This window comes from Gopherus evgoodei, chromosome 11 (genome assembly GCF_007399415.2).
Source record: "Gopherus evgoodei ecotype Sinaloan lineage chromosome 11, rGopEvg1_v1.p, whole genome shotgun sequence".
NCBI classification, from domain to species: Eukaryota; Metazoa; Chordata; order Testudines; family Testudinidae; genus Gopherus; species Gopherus evgoodei.
In genome coordinates this window covers 27,840,607-27,863,761 of record NC_044332.1, presented here as the reverse complement: position 1 = coordinate 27,863,761, position 23,155 = coordinate 27,840,607, and the positions used below count along the sequence as shown (strand labels likewise).

The 23,155-nt window shown below is 38.2% G+C and overlaps 1 protein-coding gene across 6 annotated transcripts in view; it reads left to right on the top strand.

Annotated features, from left to right (window-relative positions):
• MYO1B (myosin IB) overlaps window positions 1-23,155 on the top strand; it is a 243,668-nt gene that overhangs the window by 133,783 nt on the left and 86,730 nt on the right. For all 6 annotated transcript variants that reach the window (XM_030580337.1, XM_030580339.1, XM_030580338.1 and 3 more), the window contains 4 exons: window positions 7,244-7,338; window positions 13,553-13,657; window positions 16,270-16,316; window positions 21,278-21,341. In XM_030580337.1, coding sequence (XP_030436197.1) covers window positions 7,244-7,338; window positions 13,553-13,657; window positions 16,270-16,316; window positions 21,278-21,341 — 311 coding nt within the window. The remainder of the gene's footprint in view (window positions 1-7,243; window positions 7,339-13,552; window positions 13,658-16,269; window positions 16,317-21,277; window positions 21,342-23,155) is intronic.

Here is a 23,155-nt window from a genome sequence, read left to right as displayed (position 1 = left end):
TGTTTGTGATTATTCCTTCTATCTCAACAGGCTTCACAGTTTTCTTTATCATCCTGTTTAGACATCAGTTGATTTTATTCTTGATTGGCATTTTTAAAAAATACTAGCTGCTCATTTGTAAAGACTTCGCCTAGACACTGTTTTGTAGTCACCTGCTTTGTTCACTTAATTTAACAGCAAGCTAATCAACTTCTTTCTCCAAGGAAGTGAAAGTGCTGAACACACAGAATTAAATTGCAAATACTCTTATGGGAACTGAGGAATGCATTTTATTTTAGGGCAATTAAGATTAAACATTATTTCAGTACATATACGCTAATACCTTTTTTTTACATGGTGATAGGTTTTTTTTAAATCTGGATAGCTGAATGTCTTCATTCCCTTCCCAAAAATAACCAAGTAGTGTTTAGCAAAATAAAATTTCAAAAAAAATTTACACAGCATGCTTCCATTTTGATCCCAATCTCTAAAGGCAGAGATTCTTGATACCCAGTTGGGTTTTGTTGTTTGCCCCAACTCAGAATGGGAGAGAAGCTCTCATTTGTTTGCAATTGTTTTCTTTGAATCTCTCTCTGACTGGTATCCATTCAGATGTTGTGGCAGTAAGGAAATAATGTTGTTCAGAATTTTACTGAAACTTGATAAATTACAAAAAGAATGAGGAGTACTTGTGGCACCTTAGAGACTAACACATTTATTTGGGCATAAGCTTTCGTGGGCTAAAACCCACTCCATCGGATGCATGCAGTGGAAAATACAGTAGGAAGATATATATACACAGAGAACTATTGGTATGGCAACACCCATTTTTTCATGTTCACTGTGTATATATATCTTCCTACTGCATTTTCCACTGCATGCATCCGATGGAGTGGGTTTTAGCCCACGAAAGCTTATGCCCAAATAAATGTGTTAGTCTCTAAGGTGCCACAAGTACTCCTCATTCTTTTTGCTGATACAGACTAACACGGCTACCACTCTGAAACCTTGATAAATTACAGTTTACTAAGTTATTAACACTTCTGTATTAACATAAAAATATCAAGCAGATTGTCCTCTACATGTGCAAATATAATTAATTGCATATTGTTTACAGTATATCCTGGCAATATGCTTATCAGTGATAGGGGAGAAGAAAAGGATTACAATGGCTGAGTTCCAAGGACAATGACTACGTATACGAAAATCGGAAGGCTCAAAAAATAGAAATTTTTTTAAAGTAGAGAATGAGTTAGAAGTTACATCCCAAGACAAAGCAATAGGCCTCAGCGTGAGATCTGAAAAGAATCAGGGATTCAGTTAGGCTCAGAGACATGAAGACTATTCCAGATGATGGAGGCAGCTTGGAGGGGAGGATCTGCCACCTGCCGTGGAGAGACAAGGGAACAGAAAACACTGCTACATGATTAACCAAAGGAACATGCTAAGGCCACGTCCAGACTAGGGTATTAAAATCGATTTTAGATACGCAACTTCAGCTACGTGAATAACGTAGCTGAAGTCGAATTTCTAAAATCGAGGTACTCACCAGTCTGGACGGCGCGGCATCGATGTCCGCGGCTCTCCGTGTCGATTCCGGAACTCCGTTCGGGTTGATGGAGTTCCGGAATCGATGTAAGCGCGCTCGGAGATCGATATATCGCATCCAGACTAGACGCGATATATCGATCCCCGAGCAATCGATTTTAACCCGCCAAATGCTGCGGGTTAGTCTGGACGTGGGCTAAGTAACTGCAAACAGGGGAAGAGATAAGGTGGGGGAATTATGGAGACAAATCTTGAGAGGTAAGAAGGATGAGGAAACAGTAGCTAGTGCTGAGGTGAGAGAAAATCATCAGCTAGTCCATGGTTGTTAACCATATGTAGAAGGGTATTTTACTATTGTGAAAGGGACAGATGCCAGAATGAAAATGATCAAAGAGGTTGTTTTGGGAGTGGTATTTAAACAAACAATGACCATTTCTATTTAAACAATGACATTTTTCTAGGCTTTGCTAAGAAAGGGAAGATGAGAGATAAGTGTTCATCTTACGAAAACGAGCAAGGGAATTTAGAGGGGGACAGTGGTGGCAATCTTGAGCACTCAGGTACATGGTGAGTGATTATTGCTGCAAAGGGAGCAAAAGTTTGGAGGCAGGAAGAGACAGGATACAGTCATTAAAGGCCAAATTTGGAAAGGTGCCTGGCGTGTGCAGAAAGGTGCCTGTTGGGATTTTAAATTTGGCCCTAAGTGTCTTTTGCTAAAAAGATGGTGTCTGAGAGATCGGAGGAAGGGAAGCAAGGGAAAGTACTGTGGATGGGGATCGGAAATAATAATTGGTGGAGGTGGTTAGTAATCTATTGTAGTTAAAAGTGAAAATTCCTTGCAAGTAAAAGTGGAGCATGGAGCTTAGGCCTTGGCTATACTGGTGCTTTACAGCGCTGCAACTTTCTCGCTCAGGGGTGTGAAAAACCACACCCCTGAGCGCAGTAAGTTACAGCGCTGCAAAGCGCCAGTGTAAACAGTGCCCCAGCGCTGGGAGTGCGGCTCCCAGCACTGCAAGCTAATCCCCATGGGGAGGTGGAGTACCTGCAACGCTGGGAGAGCTCTCTCCCAGCACTGGCGCCGCAACAACACTCGCACTTCAAAGCGCTGCCACGGGAGCGCTCCCACGGCAGCGCTTTGGAGTTTCAAGTGTAGCCAAGCCCTTAGTAAGGGAGTGAAGGTTGTCAGTGCTTTTTACATTCATGGAAGTAGTCTCAATGTAGTGATTAACTTTCAGAAATTTATGTTCTTTAGTTTTATTTCTCTGATTGGCAAGTCCTCAGTGAACAGGTACTCCAGCATCCATGGATATAAAGAAAGCAAAACAAAATATCAGGATCAAAACAAACTTTTCAAAATCAGTGATAATTCCAGTTTGAAAGTACACAGCCTAAAAACTTGGTGCTATGAAAAGTACTGTGGCTGTAGAACAAGGAACGTAGTGATTGAGCTAGATATGAGTAGCATTTAGAATTCAAATTGTTCCTATACTTAAAATCTCAACTAAAGGGGAACTTCAGTAAATACTGTATTCTTGATGTGGTTGGAGAATAACATGGTTGATTTTATATTAAAACTTACAAATGAAAGAAAAGTTTATTATAAAGTGTGGCAAATGACATTGCTGACACACTCATAAAATAATTCAGAACATATGATTCACAACTGTCTTTTAGCTAAGAACTACAATAAAGATCTATTTAGGTTCTGTAATTATATGGTGGCTCAGAAGAATGGCATGCGGTTTAGGTTTATAATCATAAACGTTGACATCATTGCGGAGTACACATTAATGTTACCAAAAGAAAAGGAGAAGTAGGAGGATTATTTGTGGTCATTAAATTATTATAAAAACTAAATTCAGATCTATTTTTACAGAGCATGAGACCATTTTAAATAATTGTTTATAATGAATAGAGGATGTACCCGGAAAAGGGGCAGAGATCTAATTTTTGTTACACAGCCAGAAGAAGATAGAAAATGTATAAAGTACTCTACAATAATGGTGTATCGTTAAATTTAGTCATGCTGGATGAATCTGTTGTTTTTTTTATTTTAAATAAAGATTTATGTTCCAAACTCTGACACAGATGGCACTAATTCTGTATGTGCAGTGCCACGAATGCAGAAAATTCTTTAAAATGCTTGCTGCTAAAACACTTCCTTGACTATGCCTTCTAGAACTAAATTTGTGGAAGGCATAGCCTGAACTTCAGGGTAAACGTACAACTTGCATGAGGGATGTTTTATTAACTGTGTGTATGAAATTTTTGTCAGTGTAAGTGAACTTGATTTGTCTTGTGTGTCTGGGATATAGTCTTTGATATGCTATTTGAATATTGTTTTAAGCTTTCCAGCATTTGTATAGTGGTGAGGTTTCCTCAAAAAAAGAAAACATTCTGAATAAACACAAAACACCCCTGGCTGAATTATGCAAGGTCAGGTGATTTGGATAAAAATGACTGTTTTTTCCTCTTTTAAATTTCTTTTTGTTGTTTGTTTATGACCTTATACTTCAAGTTTCCGTATGGAGAAAGACTTTGTTGCTTGAGAATTGTTCTTCTGAGGTGATTTTTGTGTGTGTATGAAGACAGTCACTAAGGCTGTACAATCCATGTAGGGCTAGTGATAGTGGCATTTCAGCATTAGAGAATTCAGTAGCCTTGTTAGAGGTGAATAATTTTAAGGTGACACATTCAAGACATGAATTAGGAATGTGTTGGTTGCCCTAAAATTGCCGATGAGGCCTCCACACTGTTTTCTGGTGTAATACTGTCAAACATAGGTGCTGGAACTAAGGGTGCTGGTGATGCTGCTGCACCCCCTTGCTTGAAGTGGTTTCCATTATATACACGGTTTATAGTTTGGTTCAATGGCTCTCAGCACCCACACTAAAAAAATTGTTCCAGTCTCCTTGCTGTCAAGTGAGGACAGATGCTTGCAAATATGGTATTTCAGTAGTAGAAATACCAATTTGTTTGTGCTGGAGTGGTATTCTTGGAGCTGATGGATGAGACAGTTTGAAGGACAAACAGCACTGGATTCCATGGCTGGATGGGCTTGGTGAGCTAACCTTTCTGTGACTTCACTTAAAAAATGACACTGTAATGTTACTCTCTAGATAAAAGCTGTCTTCCAGAAACAAGCCCATGGAAACCACAGCTTGTGTTATTAATATCCTATCTACCTAGGAAGGAGTAATGCAGAAAGGAATCTGGGGGTCATAGAGGATCACGAGCTAAATATGAGCCAACAGTGTAACACCTGCAAAAAAAGCAAACATCGTTCTAGCTTGTATTCGCAGGAGTATTATAAGCAAGACATGAGAAGTAATTCTTCCGCTCTACTCCATGCTGATTAGGCCTCAACTGGCGTATTATGTCCAGTTCTGGGCGCCACATTTCAGGAAAGATGTGGAGAAAGTTCAGAGAAGAGTAACAAAAATTATTAAAGGTCTGGAAAACATGATCTGTGAGGGAAGATTGAAAAAATTGGGTTTGTTAATCTGGAGAAAAGAAGACTGACAGGGGACATAAGTTTTCAAGTACATAAAAGGTTGTTACAAGGAGGAGGGAGAAAAATTATTATTCATAACCTCTGAGGATAGGACAAGAAGCAATGGGCTTAAATTGCAGCAAGGGAGGTTTAGGCTGAACATTAGGAAAAACTTCCTAACTGTCAGAGTAGATAAGCACTGGAATAAATTTCCTAGGGAGGTTGTGGAATCTCCATTGTTGGGGATTTTTAAGAGCAGGATGGACAAACATCTGTTAGGGATGGTCTAGATAATACTTAGTCCTGCCCTGAGTGCAGGGGACTGGACTAGATGACCTCTTGAAGTCCCTTCCAGTTCTATGATTCTATGATCTCTTCCCTGCTCCTTCCCTGGACCTCCGCTGCTGCCTGAACGCCGTTGGCCCATTTTACTTCTTTCCTCATAGATTGCTTTGAAAGAATGTTGCTTAAAATTAACATATTAGCACAGATAAGCCTAAGAGGCATGTGTTACACTCTCAGCTTTGCAAATGTATCTGCAGCACCTTTAAGGAATATTATTCTCTTTCTGAATATGTCCTACCAGAGAATCTTGTGAAGTGCTGTTGCTACTGTACTTTGGATGCATGACAACAGGGCTGCTGCCAGGAATTGCATCATGGTCTCTCAGCACCAGTAAAGTCTTTTATTTGCTACTCTTGTAACATGCTGGCCATATCGCAAATCAACTCTATTTCAGTGTTAAACACATTAGAGCTCTCTACTTTCTTGTACTTTAAACAAATTTTCACCTCTACTTGAATCATTGAGTTCAAATTCTAAAGATGTGTGGGTCCCTAGAGCACTATTAAAAGTTTTAGGAATCTCCTCATCAATGCCAGATACATCAAACGGAGTTAGACATTTTTGGTTTGCTGCGGTTAAAGTGGCGAATGCATCAATCTGTTCTTAAATAAGAGATACCAGTTAGTGTCTTGGTTTGTATCTTATGGGCATGGATGTTTCCAAACCATCTTGAGCTGTGATCTTGTCTAATGTTATAAACTAAGCAAGATCAGACCTACTTAGTACTTGAATGAGATCTTCAGGGAACAACCAGGTGCTGCAGGAAATGATGTTGGCAGTACAGTAGATAGCACTCTTAACAGCACTGTATGATGTTCTGTATACAGTTTCATTGTCAGCCAAAGATCCAAAGCATCTGACAACTGCTATGATTTTGTCTTGTGGCCTGTGTGTGTATGTTCCAGTACAGTGGGCCTGAAGTCTCTGCTAATGCGGAGATTATGTCAGTTCTTAATCTGTATTTTAGCTCTAAATTATGTGACACCACCCTAAATTTAGTTTCCAAATGTCTGTAATTCAGCTCATCAGAAAACATGAAAATATGCTGAGAAACAATGACAAGCCATGGACTGATAGTTAATGTTTTGAACACACTCTGAGTACTTTAACCATTCAAATTATATTCATAATAATTTTTATAAGATTTTTAGGGGTTTCCCCCACATTTTAGAGGGGAAATGGTTTTAGAATATGAAGTGTCGTTTTGGGATATAACATGCAGTGGTTTGGAGGAAATTTGCATGAATGAAGGAGTGGAATGGGAAGTATAAGATCACAATGGAGATGTGACTGATTTCCTTCCTGCCTGAAGCATCTTCCTTTCAGTGAAAGAGCAGAGCACCAACCCTCCCCCCCCCTTTGTATTTGTATGATGGTAGTGATGTGAAGAAGATAAATTCTAACCACAAATATAGTTGAAATAACAAGTTGATCCAATATCTCATTGCAGTGCTTTGATTGTGGGTTGTTAACCTACATTGTTACTTAACTCTGATAATACTGGCATTTCTTACACTGGCAGCTAAATGAATGCTTACATGGACGGATGTATGTCTGCAAATTCTGAAGGCTTTAATGAGTTTCTAAAAGAGTGGGGTGGAGGGAAGTAACTTCTGTTTCTTTCCCAGGCCTATTCTATAAGTATAATTATGAAGTAAATCAGTAATCACAAACATCCATGTAAGACTTTATTGGCTCATAGGATTCCAAAGAAGCTTCAGTTCTCCATTTATCCCATGGTATAATGCTTAGAAAGTTACATAGCATTGTTTTAATAGTATCTGAACCTCAAGGACATACTGTATTATTTATTTATATATATAGTCTTGATGACATTGGCTTATTTCTCTGCTAAATTCATCATCTTTTACTTTACAGATTTGCTCTGTCAGATGAAGCATACAGATCCCTCAGGGACCAGGATAAAGATCAGTGCATTCTTATTACTGGGGAGAGTGGTGCTGGAAAAACAGGTAATATACAGCTTTGTCTTCTCCATGCTCCCCTCCAAAAATATGAGGGGGTTGGACTTGTCTCTTTGCATTTGCTCCACGCCGTAAACTAATTGCAGGTGTGTCATTGCATTGAGTGGTGTTGCATAAATGCAATTCCATTGTACTCGTGCGATGTCATGATATCTATGTGCAAAGTCATCCTTTTGGTGATGCTATGTTGCAAAGGTCAAAATAAATTGAGCACCCACTTGCCTTGCAGAATATACTCCAAGCCTATGAAAACTGGCCCTCCCCTGCCATTTTGGAATGGATTGAATCCCTGGAAAGCATTCACTAAAGCCTTTAAATATAGGACTTTTAATTTCTTATGTTATTTATATAAAAACACAATGGTGATGGACTTATAAATGAAACCTCTCATGCTGTGCTTAGCTACACTTAGTACACTGGCAAGCATACAAGACAACTGCATTTCTCACAAGCAAAGCTGGAATAATTTTTTAGAAAATTCTCAGTTCATTGAAAAGTATGGAATCGTGTAGGGATAAATGTCATGTTTCATAATTGTTCACACTGAAAGCTCATTTTTAAAAAAACAGTTGCATTATAGTCTCAAATAGCTCTGTTATTAAATTGCTTCTGTGGAAAAGAAACAGTAGGTACAGAACACTTACATTTGTTTCTACATCATCTGAGCGATTGTTTCTGAAGCCAGGAATACTTAGTTTATTTTGCATCCAGTAAAAAAAAAAAAAAATTGTTGTAACAAATTAAACTGCCATGTGTACATACTGTAAGACTGCATAGAGAGTTGCTTCTTTTGGGGGACATAGGGTTGGAAGGGTTTTGCACCTTAGTGTGCATTCTCAAAAGTTATGTCCTTTTCTTTATTGCCCTTTTTGTGAATCCTGAATGAGAGGCTTGGACATTCTGTAATTCTTTCCTTTGCCAGTTCTGTGATATGAAGAAGGGTGGTCTACAGGGTAAATAAGCATATTAAAAATAATCTTAAATTTCCTTAACACAAGTTCACTGCTTAGTAGTTCAAACTTCATTAATAGCTGAAAGGAATTCTTTAGTGATATATTTTAACCTCACGTAGTTCCTCCAGGGTTATGAGTAATTTAGCAACTAACATGGAATAAATCCACAATTATGTAGATTGCATAACAGCAGACATTGGGGCGACTGAATTACTTGCCTATTCTATACATACATGATGATTCTTATGTGTTCAGTAGCCAAGGTTATTATGGGCATGTTAGAAATACTGAGATGTTCTTTTCTCTTTAAAAACTAAATGGAAAACTACAAGAAGCCATAGTAAAAGTAAAGGTTAGGATTCTGACTAAAGTTCACGTCAATGAATAGATGCTGAAACTGCATTGCTGCAAAGTCTCATGATATTTGTTGTTTTTCTTAAAGCACCTGAAATCTGGTCATTACCTGAGAACTTTAGCTTTCTTTTTTTTTTTTTATTAAAGTTTCTAGCCCTTTTGATTGTGGGGAAAAGCATGAAATCATGAACCATAAATGTGCAAACACCAGAAGCCAAATAAAAATAATCCCAATCTTAAAAATGTCATGATTTTTTTGGTGGTCAGAATCTTGACTTCTAAATGTTTGGGGCTGGCAATACTGAAAGTCTCTGTAATGTGATCAGTTTCTTGGTTTTAGCCTGGAATTTACTTCAACTGTATTATTTCATTTTCTTTTTTGTACCAATTACTGTTTGTGGAGTTGTGCAAGAATATGTCGCATGTTGCCAGAAGTGAATATGATGTTATCATGGTTAAAACAGAAGGCTATCCAAAGTTCCGAATGAAATAGTGATTAAATATTGATTTAATGTGCAGTGCTTTATTGGCTTAATGTTGCAGATTAAACCAGAGTTTCAAATAAAAGAGATATTAGGTGATAATTTTCAAAATGTACATTATTTTCTCATTTTGATAGCCTTTTCCCTCTGCTCTGGATTTATCTTGTTGTCATCAGAAAGTACGCACTTACCCTAAATTACATTACATTCACTTATTTGATGCTTTAGTTCTTTTTTCGCTCAAAGCTTGAGTAACCCTTCTCAAAGAATTTGGACTGTTTAGGGAGATTTGTCAGATCAGATAGCTGAACAACACTTAAGCATGCAGAGTAGTCTCTCATTTCACTGCTGCACATCAGTCTGATTCTCTCAGCACCATTAGGCGCCTTTGATCCATGGTAAAAATCTTCCATTTCCCCACAACTAATGCCCAGTTTAAAACTAGCTGTGGTCCTTTAGAGAATACCACCAACAAAAAAATCACATTTGTCTTAGAAATTTCTTACTTGCAGTTGCAGGTGGATCCTTTTGGATTACAATAACTGGAAGAGATTAGAGAGAATATTTCTTTCTGTTTATTTTGTCCTTTCAGCAGTAGTTTGTGTGTAACCAGTTTCATAGCTTTTCCCTGTTGTTTTTGTGAAAGTCTAGCCCAACAGGACAGGGAGAAAAACTGATTGGCTGAGGAGATTTGGGCGGCAAGCGTAAAACCTGAAATAACCCTTAACTTGTTTTGTTTTAAAACTGACCAGATAAAAAAAGGGACACAATCATTTGTAATGTTCTGCTACTGCCTTCATACCATACAGATGGATGCTTTGTAAACAGAGAGAAACACGGCACTTTATTCACCATAGAAAGGCCTGCCATTTTTCCTTTTCTTGTCTCCATTTCACTTCTACTGCTCCACTGAAAATTGCTCCTTCAGCACTGAGGGATCTTTGTTGTGGAGGATGGACATGAGGCTCCAACTCATCCAACCTCATCCAATCACTAGGCCAGCTGCCAAAAACTCCTCTTCACCCAGAAAGATTGCAAGCATTCTACCCACACAACTCATTGGGGAGGGAAACTTCCATGTAGAAACAGAACATCATTCCACTTACCACCTGAGGTAGGGTTGCCTAGGATTGTCCTGGAGTCTCCAGGAATTAAAAAATAATCTTGAATTAAAGATTGTCATGTGATGAAACCTCCAGGAACATGTCCAACCAAAATTGGTAACCCTAACCTGAGCACGAGTTCAGACTGCAAATGTCGATTTAAATCAGCATTTATCCCTTAGCTCAACAGCCACTGCTGCCCACAGATTTTTTATGACAGATTCATATTACTGCATTAAGTCAACTCTTTAAATCAGCCTCTGTTTATTTTGGAGGGAAAATAATTGCAGTTTAATTAACAGATTGCTTTCACCTCCAATATGTTACCCTTTCCGAGGTATAAAAGGTATTAATATGAAGTTGACATGCAGCATTGAAAAGATTGGTTCAACTTTTGCTTAAAAAAAAATCACTTGATGCTCATATCTTCTTTTGGTTTTGGTTAAGATTTGGAAAATGATTATGTTGATATTTTAGATCTATCAGAAGCCTTTCATACCATTGACCATGAGGTGGTGTCAACTGTCTTGTAGACATGAGTGTGTGTAGACAACATTGTGTTGCAAATGTTTTGGCCTTTCTGAGATCTCTGTGAGAAGAATATTTGGGCAGACAGGAATATTTGCTCTGGTGGCCTTCTCATTGGTTTCCCCAAGGTGTGGAAATATTCTTGGTTTTGTGGATTGCGTTTTCTTACCCAAAGAGTGTGTCTTGCTACTGCTATTTTTCTCCTAATATTTCTAATCTGTCAGAGGTATCTAGAGACTTGCATAGGTTTTTCTCATATGTTGAAATTGAAATAAAGTAAAAGTTTGGATATATATCCAAAATTATCCAGACTTCTTTGGCTAGAAAGCTGCTTGGGAGTCTCATTATGTTTCTGGTACATATTGGGCTGAGGCAGACTTGAATACGAGACCAAGAGAATAATTTTTTATTTATTTTGGTGGTACTTCTTTTTTTATTCTAATCTGCAAGTAGGACATGCAGAAGCATGTACATTTTTAAAAAATATACTTGAATTTTGTTGACCATCAAAGATTCAAGTCAGTTCTTCTTTTGCCCTAATTTGTTTGCCTATTCATACGTCAGGTGTAATAGGGAAGACCCTCAGGAGTCCTTGTGGCGCTTTAGACTAACAAATTTATTTGGGCATAAGCTTTTGTGGGCTATAACGCACTTCATCAGATGCATGGAGTGAGAAATATAGCAGGCAGATATAAATATACAGCACATGAAAAGATGGAAGTTGCCTTACCAAATGTGGGATCAGTGCTAATGAGACCAATTCAATCAGGGTGGATATGGCCCATTCTCAACAGGTGACAAGAAGGTGTGAGGCTCCAAATAGCCCCCAAATCCTGAAGAATTTTGTGAATCATCTTATTTTACACGTCTACATCTTGGAATATTACGTGTTTGTGAAGCTTTGTTAAGGCAATCTGCGGTAGAGGCAGACTGTGTAACTATCTGGGTGCTAGAGTCTTGCTCGTGTGCCTCAAAAGACTGCGGTGATGGCAATTGCTCTTCTCTCCCTCTGGAGTAGCAGCCTGTGCATCTCCTCCCCCACTTTTCCCATCCTCCTCCCTCCCAGTACTTTCCAATGTTGCTGTGGTATTGGCAGGGTTGGCCAGAGTTGTAGATAACTTTCTTGAAAGAGCTGTTGCAGGAGTTGGCAACCTTTCAGAAGTGGTGTGCCGAGTCTTCGTTTATTCACTCTAATTTAAGGTTTCGCGTGCCAGAAATACATTTTAATGTTTTTAGAAGGTCTCTTTCTATACATCTATAATATATAACTAAACTATTGTTGTATGTAAAGTAAATAAGGTTTTTAAAATGTTTAAGAAGCTTCATTTTAAAGTTAAATTAAAATGCAGAGCCCCTCAGACCAGTGGCCAGGACCTGGGCAGTGTGAGTGCCACTGCAAATCAGCTCGCGTGCCACCTTCAGCACCCATGCCATAGGTTGCCTACCCATGAGCTATTGTTTCTGGCTGTTGGTGGACTGGTGTAGGCATGACTGCTTTGACTTGAGTCCCATTTTCACATTTTTCTTTGCAATGGTGAGGTCTGGGAACCTTTGTAAAAATGAAAGCTGAGATTCTGTTGAACTCATGTGATTTCTGGAGATGAGGACCTGGGCACAGGCCTGCCATACGTATCTGTGCCTGTTTGCTGAATTCAACTTAGGGACAGAAACAGCCAGTTAATACTAAGCAAATTTTGCGTAAATGGAAGAGAATCAAAATTCAAGGAGTAACTGTTTCTTTGCTGAAATCAGACCCTTAAATATGTACCAGATCTTTGAAAGGAGAAAGTAAATGAGTTTTTATCATCATTGTACTGATTTGAGTGGGATTCCAGCTGTTAGTAATTATGTTGTATTTAAAGTTGTATTAATGCATATCCTGTGAGTTACCCCAAATTGGGCAATCTTGCATCATATTAAACACTGCATATGTTGTTTTAAACCTTACCTACTCAACTCCTGTCACAGCTGCTCTCTGTGCTAAACAATATTATCATAAGATCCAGACTATTTGTTTTATGTAATCTTTACTAATATTATCTGGGTGGGTCATTGACACTGATTTCATATTTATATAACTGGGATTTTAACAATTTCAGAATTTGTTCAAACTTGCTTGTGTTAAAATTAACAGTGAAATTATGTTCATTGACTAAATTAATGATTAATACTCTGTAATCTGTTTTAAAATAGACTGCATTAATTACTTGCTTAGACTTTTTAGCTACAGTTATGTGATTGTGTGTGTGTGTGTGTGTGTGTGTGTGTGTGTGTGTGTGTGTGTGTGTGTGTGTGTGTGAGAGAGAGATTTTATATATAATATGCAAAAGCCAAATAAATCTAATTACAGGTAGCTTGATTTAGTAGTTTTATTTGCATTTTGCAGTGTTAAGGCCCATTGTCCATGGCCTGTCATGTTACAGATGAATTTTCATACTGTTAGCTTGTTGAGTCACTTTTACTCAAGCTGAATGGAAAAGGACCTATATATGCTTGGTTCACTAGTGTTCCTCATCGTTTTGCTTGGGTCCTAAATCTTCCAAGCCATTGAAATAAATAGGTCTCAGTGTGCACGCAGGGGTCTGAGTGCATGGGCCTCATCACAGCATCAGGGCCTGAGTAGGATCAAGATGATACAGATATGTGGAGGAAGGGTCTTTAACTTCTACTGGAATGGTAAAAATGTAAAGGAATACAAGCTTCCATAATAAACAAACTATTTATGCCAGTTTTTGGGTATATTTCTCACTTTGATTTTTTTGTTTTAATCCACACTCCACAGAGGCCAGCAAGCTTGTCATGTCTTATGTAGCAGCTGTTTGTGGAAAAGGAGCAGAAGTTAATCAAGTAAAAGAACAACTTTTACAGTCAAATCCAGTGCTTGAAGGTAAGAATCTAATAATGCATCTAGAAAATACATTTGTTCCTGTACTGCATCACTCTTCTAGGTCAGCTCATTTTGGGGAGGGATAGCTCAGTGGTCTGAGCATTGGCCTGCTAAACCCAGGATTGTGAGTTCAGTCCTTGAGGGGGCCATTTGGGGATTGGTCCTGCTTTGAGCAGGGGGTTGGACTCAATGATCTCTTGAGGTGCGTTCCAACCCTAATAATCTATGATTCTATGAAATGGAATCTACCACTAGTGCAAAGATTTGAACCATTAATATTTACAGTATCCAAAAGCATAGTTGGTGCTTTATAGGATTCCAGAAATAAGGCCTTACAATTATTCAGCTGTGGAAGGTTCATTTAAAATGAACTGTTTTTGTTTAAGTTGACTCCTTATTGATAAGACTGAAAGAGTGGGTTTTTAGGCAGGAAAAAAATGAGGAAGATGTCACCATTTCTGGCTAACTGCCCTTTTGTTCCCTCCTGATCTCTTTGAGGAATGTTGTCTCAGACATCTAGCTGTCACCTGTCATAGCATGCTAGTTTCTCACTCTCTCAGACCAGGTCTTGGGCTGCAGTCTGCTGTGATCAGCCGCGATTATCTCAGTAGATCTGAGTATCTTGGGTTCAGTATCTGCACTTTGTTTCTGTTAGCAGGGCCAGCTCCAGGCACCAGCCCAGCAAGCAGCTGCTTGGGGCAGCCAATGGTGAGGGGCGGGTCTTTGGCGGTAATTTGACGGTCGGTCCCTCACTCCCTCTTGGAGCGAAGGACCAGTTGCCAAATTGCCACCGAAGACTGAAGTGGCAGTGGTAGAGCTGCAGATCACAGTCGCGGCTTTTTTTTTTTTTTTCTTTTTCCTTTTTGCTGCTTGGGGCTGAAAAAGCCCTGGAGCCAGCCCTGTCCGTTAGGGAGCTATGACCAAACAGCCTTCATAAAGCCAAGTGTTTATTTAGAAGAAAAGGATTTTAAACAGGGTGGATTTGATTTAAATCACTAGTCAGGAACACTCTACTTAATCATGGACTTCTATATAAAAGTGCATTCTTGTTGGTTGTTATAACCTTAACACATACTCTTCACAACTCAGAGATAGATGTAGGTTTCATTTTTAGAAGGTACACACTATACATTTTTAAAGTGATTTATTTTGAAAACTTTTCAGATTAGTTTTACAGCTAAATCAGAAAATCAATGATTGGTTATTTCATTTACCAATGGTAATTGAAGCAGATACTTATGAAGCCACTGGGAGGTGAGCTATCACCAGTTCAACAGGTTAATCGTTAATATTTGGAGGACTTTCTTGGTGTGCTGTATTAGGAAGAGAACATCACCACACAGACATTTAAATTGTTTTATTTAACTAAACCAGCAATGTTATGTATTCTGGATATTTTTCTTAAACAGCAAACATATAATATTTTATAACAAAACAAGCAACATGATGTTTCATTCAGGCAACCAGACCTTGCATTTCTTTGTTGCATTGTTTGCATTTTGCATGCATGCCTGTCTTGCCCACAGGTAGAGGAACTTCATTAAAATATTCCCAGACAGGGTCTCTCTTACGGCCTGCTGCCATTATAAGTTTTTCCTTCTAGTGAGAGAATGGTATGGTAGATCTCAAATTAATGAAGGCTACACTCAGAAAGGCTTCAAGACTTCTGGAATATGTTGCTCAAACAGTTTCACTTTTGTTTCTACTGCCTGTCCCTCCCTTGTCACGTTTATCTACAGACTTCTTCCCCTTGTCCAGATCTATTATGCCCCCAAAATCTACTATTCATTTAACTTTTTGAAACTTTGCACTACTAATGTAAATTAACATGAGAAACAGTGAATTTAGGAGAAAACTATCTCAAACACTTCATAATGGAACATTTGTCTTTAGTTCTATGCATGGTTATAAATGAGTCTCTTGTGTAGCGCTGTATTTAATTATATGGTTGTTAAAAAGGTGACTTACTGCACTGTATAAAGTTTTTTTTTTTAAACAATTCTGTCACTTTTAACCTTGGCCTTCAAGAGCAACAAACTGTCTTATGGCTCCAGTTCTTTGACCCAGAATAGCCTCTCAGAGCAAATTTGTTAAAGCTGAGAAACGTATATTTTTCCACTCAGTGTCAACTTTACTTGAGAACTGAAAATGTAGATGCATGTATATATTTTGTGACAAGTAGCTCAAAGACTTCTGCAATGAGCATGAGCACTGTATTTCATAATAGCGAGGAGCATACTCTCCTTTGACAAACACGGCTTTACAGGATGAAATTGAATTCCTTAACTTGCCCTACAGTTTATTTTGAGTTCATGTTGCATGCATATTGAAGCTGGTAGTTGCCAGACATAGTTCAAAACCACGTTGAACGTAATGTTGGGAAAGTTTTTTCTTCACTGGCTCTTATTGTTAGAAAACTTCAAATGTAACTGATTTTCATAAACCCATTTTCAGCAACTGGTAATGATGTCTCAAACACAGGACAGTGCTTTGTTTTCCATAAGGCATCAATTTGTTTATTTTTGTTTTTGAATAACATACAGTCATGACTTGTTTTTAGTATTTAAATGTTTTTACCATGGTTCATTTATTTTCTTCTTCTTTCCTACCAGCTTTTGGAAATGCCAAAACTGTAAGAAATGACAACTCATCTAGATTTGTGAGTATATGTACAAGGCACAGAAGATCATACATATTGTGTAAAGGAAATAATTCCTATCAAAGTTTAGAGCGTGATAGATTTTTATGTTGTTACAGAAGCCTGGGCAGAATCGTATGTGTCTGGAGCAGATGTTCTAATAAGCATTATTATTCATCTGCGGTATATTTTTTAAAATCTGTATTAATTAAGAAAACATTTCAGTGGATTGTGTCAACTTGTTCCAAACCAAATTTTGTCATGTCTTGAAATTCTTAGAATCTATTGGTATTTTCTTAAATTATGTCATCAGACCTTCTCCTTAACACGGGACATAGAATTTCTCTGAGCCAATGTAGGTCCTTCCCTTGCTGCTTCACAGCAAGCATTTAAAACTTACTCCAGCACCAATTGGTTCTCCAGAATGCAGCGGTTTGTAGCTTTGGAGGTTAATCCCTATTCTGAGCAGGAAATGAGTCCATCAGTCACTTCCCAGATTTTCTCAGGCATTTGTAGCAAGTGAGTAACCCATGTGGCATTGTCTAGCTTACTTTTAGAATCAAGCTGTATGCCAGGAGGCAAAGAGCCACTTAAAATCCCACCTGACCGGTGGGTCCGTACTTGGGCAGCTAGCCTGAGTGGCTCCCTGTGCTGCCGTGGCCACACTGTCATTTTTAGCACACTAGCTTAAGCAGAGCTACTGCGTGTCTTTCTACCTGTACTGGGAAGCACCTTTCTAGCTGCTGTGTAAATGTAACCAGACATCCAAGAAACATCCTTTTTATCAGGGAGAGGAGGCCTCATTCCAACACTGTAGGTTTCTGTAAACCCAGCCTGCCCTGTGGAGAATGGCACTTAGCTCTCATGCTTCCCAGCTACCTGCATGCATGCGGGAGAGTCATTTCATTCTAGGACTAGGCCAACTCTTGCTTGGTTGGTGGCTTTGAGCAGGCGCAGAGTGGTCACTTAAACAAGGGATCTTTTTCCACCTGTATCTTTCACCTTGGGAACTATTTAAATATACTGAGTATTAAAAGACCAACGTTTCTTCTGAATACTACATCACACCCCCCATAGGACTTGCACAGACAAGGAAGCTGAGATACTTTGTTAGATCAGACCTGTAAACAGCAATGACTCTTTTTCAGAATTGTTGTTATTCGCTTTTATATAATTGATCTTCCTAGTGAGTAGATGAAAAGACAGTTACATTATGTAGAAAGAGATGTATAGTAGTCATATTGATGACAATGTGAGTAACTATAATTAGCTCTACAATTATTTCTGCATAAACAGTGCAGGTTTTTAATGTGTTAATTTTAAGATTCCATGTTTGCCATATCTTACTGCCGTATTCAGTAGGAGACAAAAAATGGGGTGGGGAGACATGGAAAAGATGAGCTTCATACTGAACTGTGGCACAACAAAGGATTGTTTAAAGACCTTTTGTTCTTGTATCTGTAAGTGGAAATCGTTCGTCAATCCAAACTCCTTCCAAAGTAAACGAAAGGTTCACCCCTGTATGCAGGGAGGAACTTGGTTCTCTTGCCCGCTTATGTTCCTAAAGTCAAAGTCAGGTTCTATTCCTTTGTTTAACCAAGGTGAATAATATTAATGAAGGATTAAAAGATTTTTTTAAAATCATCTTCAGCATTAAAGGAAGACAAGCATACTTTTGCAAGCATTAGTAAGTTTTCGTGACATTTTTACAAGGCTGAACTTGAATTCCAAAAGCAGAGAGGGTGTTGGACCACCTTTCTTTTTCATTTTACATGAAAAGCTTTTCTTATAAGAAATTAATGACCGTGTCATTTGAAAGGAAAACATTTTTGTCATAGCACTGCTTATGAAACCAGCCACACTGCTCTGTGATGTACAGTATTTAATGTTTACTTTCACCCAATAGAACCTTTCACCTCTCCCTTCTGAATAGTTGCTTAATTCATGATTAGTTCTGACCCCTGTTGTAAAAATGCATTTGTCTCCTGGTAAGAGTTTTCATTGCTTTCTGACTTTAACGTAAAATTAGACTGAAAACCAAAATACGCAAGAGAGAGCTAAATTTGAGAGTTGCCACTTCTCTGGCTGGACAAAACATAATTATACCTCAGCTAGATTTGATGCTATTCCTGACACAGTTGGCTGCCTAAACGGTCATATGACAAAAAGCATTGTGCTATTTAGCAAGTTAATCACTGCATGATATCATCTCCCCTCTTTTTTTTTTTTTTTTTTTAACTCTGCATCTTTAATTCAGATTCATTTTGCAGGAATGAAGTTTCTACATGTGTTTACTCTTCAGCTAGGAACACTGTTAGCTATTCTGGTTTTCTGTTAATTGATTTGTACTCTGCAAATTAATACCTTGTTAAAGAAAGATTTCAGCATAAAATCAAATGTGAAACTTTATACGAACTGGCAACATATATAATTGCTACTAATAAGCTGGAACTAAATGTTTGGAGACGCAAAAGACTGACCACCCACCCCCAAATTTCTCTTAAGAGCTGAAAATAGAAAGCCACAAAGAGCATATGTTTACACAGCAGTTTAAACTGAGGGTTCAAATTCAGGCTCGAGACTAATCCCTCTTCTGTCTACACACAAAATCATGCTAACCAAGGGCATGGACCCAGGGTGCCAGGACCAAAGGGGTGGAGGATGCAAGCCCCAGTTAAGCCAGGCTGCGGGGTTCAAGCCCTGTTGCTTTGCTTTGTAGACGCAACCCCACTGGACTTGTGCTCTGGATGTCTGCTGAAAGTATCCCACAATTCCATGGGCTGACTTTGAATATAGGTTCAAATGCATTAGAATATCTTTTTGCTTTAAATTGGGCCCCAAAGATGATTAGGATGGCACATTCACACTGTGGTCCTCCACCTGAATAGAACTTAGGGATGCAGTCTGGCTCACCTCCTAAACTCTTGGTCAGTACCTGGTGAGAGATTCTTATGCTGCTTCCACACAGCTGAGTCTGCTCTGACTGCTCCTCTGATTGACCCTGCTTGTTTTTCTGAATTGGACAGAGTAGAGTATTTTTATCGCAGGCACTGTAGGCTCTGGAGTGTCGTAAGATGTTCCAGGAGTGAGGCAAGGTCCAAGGTTTAGGCAATATTGGAGTATTTGCGGTAGGGAAGGAAAGGTGCCTGAAAGGTGGTGTGGAGAAAAAAACACGGAGTAAAAGTGGATGAAACCAGGAAGGTGGAGGGGAAGAAGAGACGTCAAGGAGATGGGAAGTGTAGAAGGTTGAATCTGGAAGATCAGGAATATGAAGGGGGAGAGAGTACAATCAATTTTCTTTCTCTCTTCAGACCTTGCTTTTAAATCCAGAGCTAAAATAATCTTTGGGGAACGTACTGCTGGCCTAGTAATTGGAAAATTGGAATTGTGGTAATTCTCTGATTTAATTACTTTAAAAACTTAATGTAATTGTGAAAAAAGCCAGAATTTACCAGTTCCAAATTAATTTTTCAAACAAGAAAATACAAGTACTTTCCTGTGTTGTCTCTGACACGGCTGCCAACATTGTAAAAAAAAAATTACTTGTTACTGTTTAGCTAGACACTTAATAAGCCAATCCTGATAAATTTTACTTTGTAAATTAGAATATATCTTTAAGGCAGTGCTTAAGGAGTGTAATATGATAATCAGTCTTATTTTTCTCTATGATGGAAAAAGTTGTCCTAAGTAAAATGAACGGAAGTGTGTAAATACAAGACCTTCCTTTTCAACTCATTGGCTCCATTAAGTAAGCACTGGGGGGAGGTTAAACAGAATCATCCGTTATACGGGAATGTATTTGGAGTTTGTTTGAATTATTGCCAAAATGCATTATCCTTGAACTGTTTGCCCGTGAACTGTACTGTCGTTGACTTCATAAACAATAAGGGTCCATTGCTTGCTGTAGCTGTTGGAAGTAACTGTTACTAAATTGAACACCTGTCACATGAAGTAAAATAACACACAGAATGAAATGATCTTCTGTGATGCAGAAAAGTCCAGCAGAAGTCAGGGAAGGGGATTACACTTGTACTGCTGAAAGTTAAACTCAGTCTGTGGTAACAGGCTGCTCAAATCTTTGCCCCAAACATCTGAGTGACAAGGCAGACAATTTAGTGGGAAAAGGCTGTAGCTTTATTAAGGCAAGAAACTCATATAACACATCAGCAACTACAGCCTATTTTACCCCTCAGTAATCCTAAATGAATGTAATACCCTGTGAGTTCTCTGATCCACTCCTGGAAGAACCCACACCCAGAACGAATTTTGTTCTTAACAATATAATTAATCTTGGACAGCCAAAAAACAGGTTCCTGAATTCCCCAGCCTACTGGGTCTGGTAATTCCTAAAAGGTAACAAGTATTGGTTTCTTAGACTATGTCTACGCTGTTCCACAGGTTTGAACTGCAGAGTGCACCAAAGTATTGCAGTCTTAACTACCCAGCATGTATGCTGCTGGAAAAAACTGAAAGGAACCTTGTTCATGTTAACAAAGAGGATCATGTTGATGCAAACTAGGTACCTTTTAGTCACGCCACCAGTGTCCACATGATCACAACATGTTGGTGCACTCTGCAGTTCATACCGCAATAGTCCTGTCAGTTTCCTAAGATCCATTAAGTATCCATTTTGGAGATGGTAATCCCACTGCAATCAAGATTGCATAACAATCTTGGGTCTTAAAAACAATCAGAATTATTTCTACAAACTTAAAAAATACAAAGCCAATTAACCTGCATTAGAAAACCGCACCCTCTATAGAGTATAGCCTACTACTGTAAAAATCTCCAATTGGGATAATAAAATTCTTAGAAGCTATTACATCGACTTATTTACTATTTGTTATAACTTAAATACACATACCACAAAGAAGCAACTGAATTTCTCTGTAGTATCTTAAAATGACTGTGCAACTTAAAAAAGATCTGGAATGGTTTTCCTTAGATTTACCTAACATTCTTAAAATCCATTGTTTCCACAGGGAAAGTATATGGATATTGAGTTTGATTTCAAAGGTGATCCACTCGGCGGAGTTATAAGTAACTGTGAGTATTATATTTGGTACTTACTTAAAACATTTAATGGGCACTTTATTCAAAATGTGCAGTAAAAAGAGGGGAGATGAGTTATGAGGAGATAGTGTTTATTTTTATTTAGAACTCAGTATGCGTTATGTGATAAAGAGGTGGAAAATTCTAGTTACTTTCTCTTTGGGACTGAAATGTATAGAAAACAAAGTAAAAATGCATTTGAAAATACGGACCAGGACTATTGAAAAGTATTGCTTAATGGGTCCATAAGACAGGTATATGGGGCTGTATATCGCCCATCCTTGAAGCTGTTATCTGAGAGGGAGCTTGGTGTGGTGATCAAATTCCAGATATGTCATTTTCTTATCAGACTAATACTCCAATGTTGAGAAATTGTTAAAAAATACATGAAAAGTAAGGAGTCATTAGTTCGTGCTGACAACAATAAAGGAGCGGTGCAAAAATACCCTTTTGGTATAGACTGCAAAAAGGGGACAGGGCAAATGTGATTTCTTTTGCAGATGACCTTTTAAGGCTGTGCTTGAAAGAGTTTTTATTACAAACAATGGAATATGAAACTCAAACCAATAACTATTTAAAATATGGTTACCATTAACTTTGAAATTTTGCAACTAAAGAAATTTGAGGCCAACAGATGCTATGTTTGTTTAATGTTGCACTCACCAAAAAATAAATATAGCCAACACAATTTTTATTATTCAGACTTTGTGTATTGTTTTTATCTAATATTCAAAATATTTTGTATCCAAAAAATAAATTTCTCTGATACAGTATGTGAACTTTCATCTGTTTTGTCTATAAAATACCAAAGTAATTATTCTGATAAAAATATTGTATCTTGCCAAAAGGAGGCCAATACAGTAGTTGTGTTCTTTGTTTCCCTTTTCACCTATAAAGCAACCTCTGAAGGGTGTAGTTTTTAAGCCCTTGTGCTCTAGCGTTCATGTCATGCCAAAATATTTCCTGTGTGAATGTTGCAAATAGAGCGATGGAGGTTCTGGCTTATCTTTTGAAGAAGCAGAAACTAATTGTACCACATTGTCTAGGTGAGCAGAGTGATTATGTCAAGCCTTCAACTCATTGCTTGAAAAATTCTGAACTATGCGAATACATAATGCTGTCAGTCTCAAGGGGGAGAAGGGCCTCACCAACCCTGTTTTTATGCTGTTACATGCTCTATAAAATGGATTATACTGTAGCTTATATTGCCATTAAATATTATTGCTTTCATAATGACTTCAGAAAGAATATTATTGACTAAGTAGTGTTCTTAGGGACTCCAACACTTGGGAAGCACAGAATGTTTCACGCTTTCAGCATTTAATCATTCTTCTTTGAGAATGCCTTTACTATAGGACCATAACTTACAATGATCTCCCTTGTTGCCCGCTTCAGTAGGACAACGTGGGTGCAAGGAGCTTCCCATAGGAGACCAGAGAGTATAATTAGCACAGTGATTCATGTAGGTCCCATCTATCTTCCATTGAAGAGAGAGACTTCCATTGACTTCCGTGGGAGCTGATCAGACCTATAGTGTCTTGTGTACCATATGTGAGAGTAAAAGCCATCAAGCAAATCTTGTAAAATGGAAGCAACTAAAACACCTGCTGAGCTAGTCTGGTCTGGTCAGTTTCCAAATTGATGACCGCTTATATTTAATAATTATAAATTATATATCTGTATTGAAGTGTCTAACAACACTTGTTCATGCATTTGGCACCTTACTACATGACTGTTGTCTTGAAAAAGAAATGAGGAGTGGAAAAGTTCATTGTGATTAATAGGATTTATCAGATCTCTAGGCATGT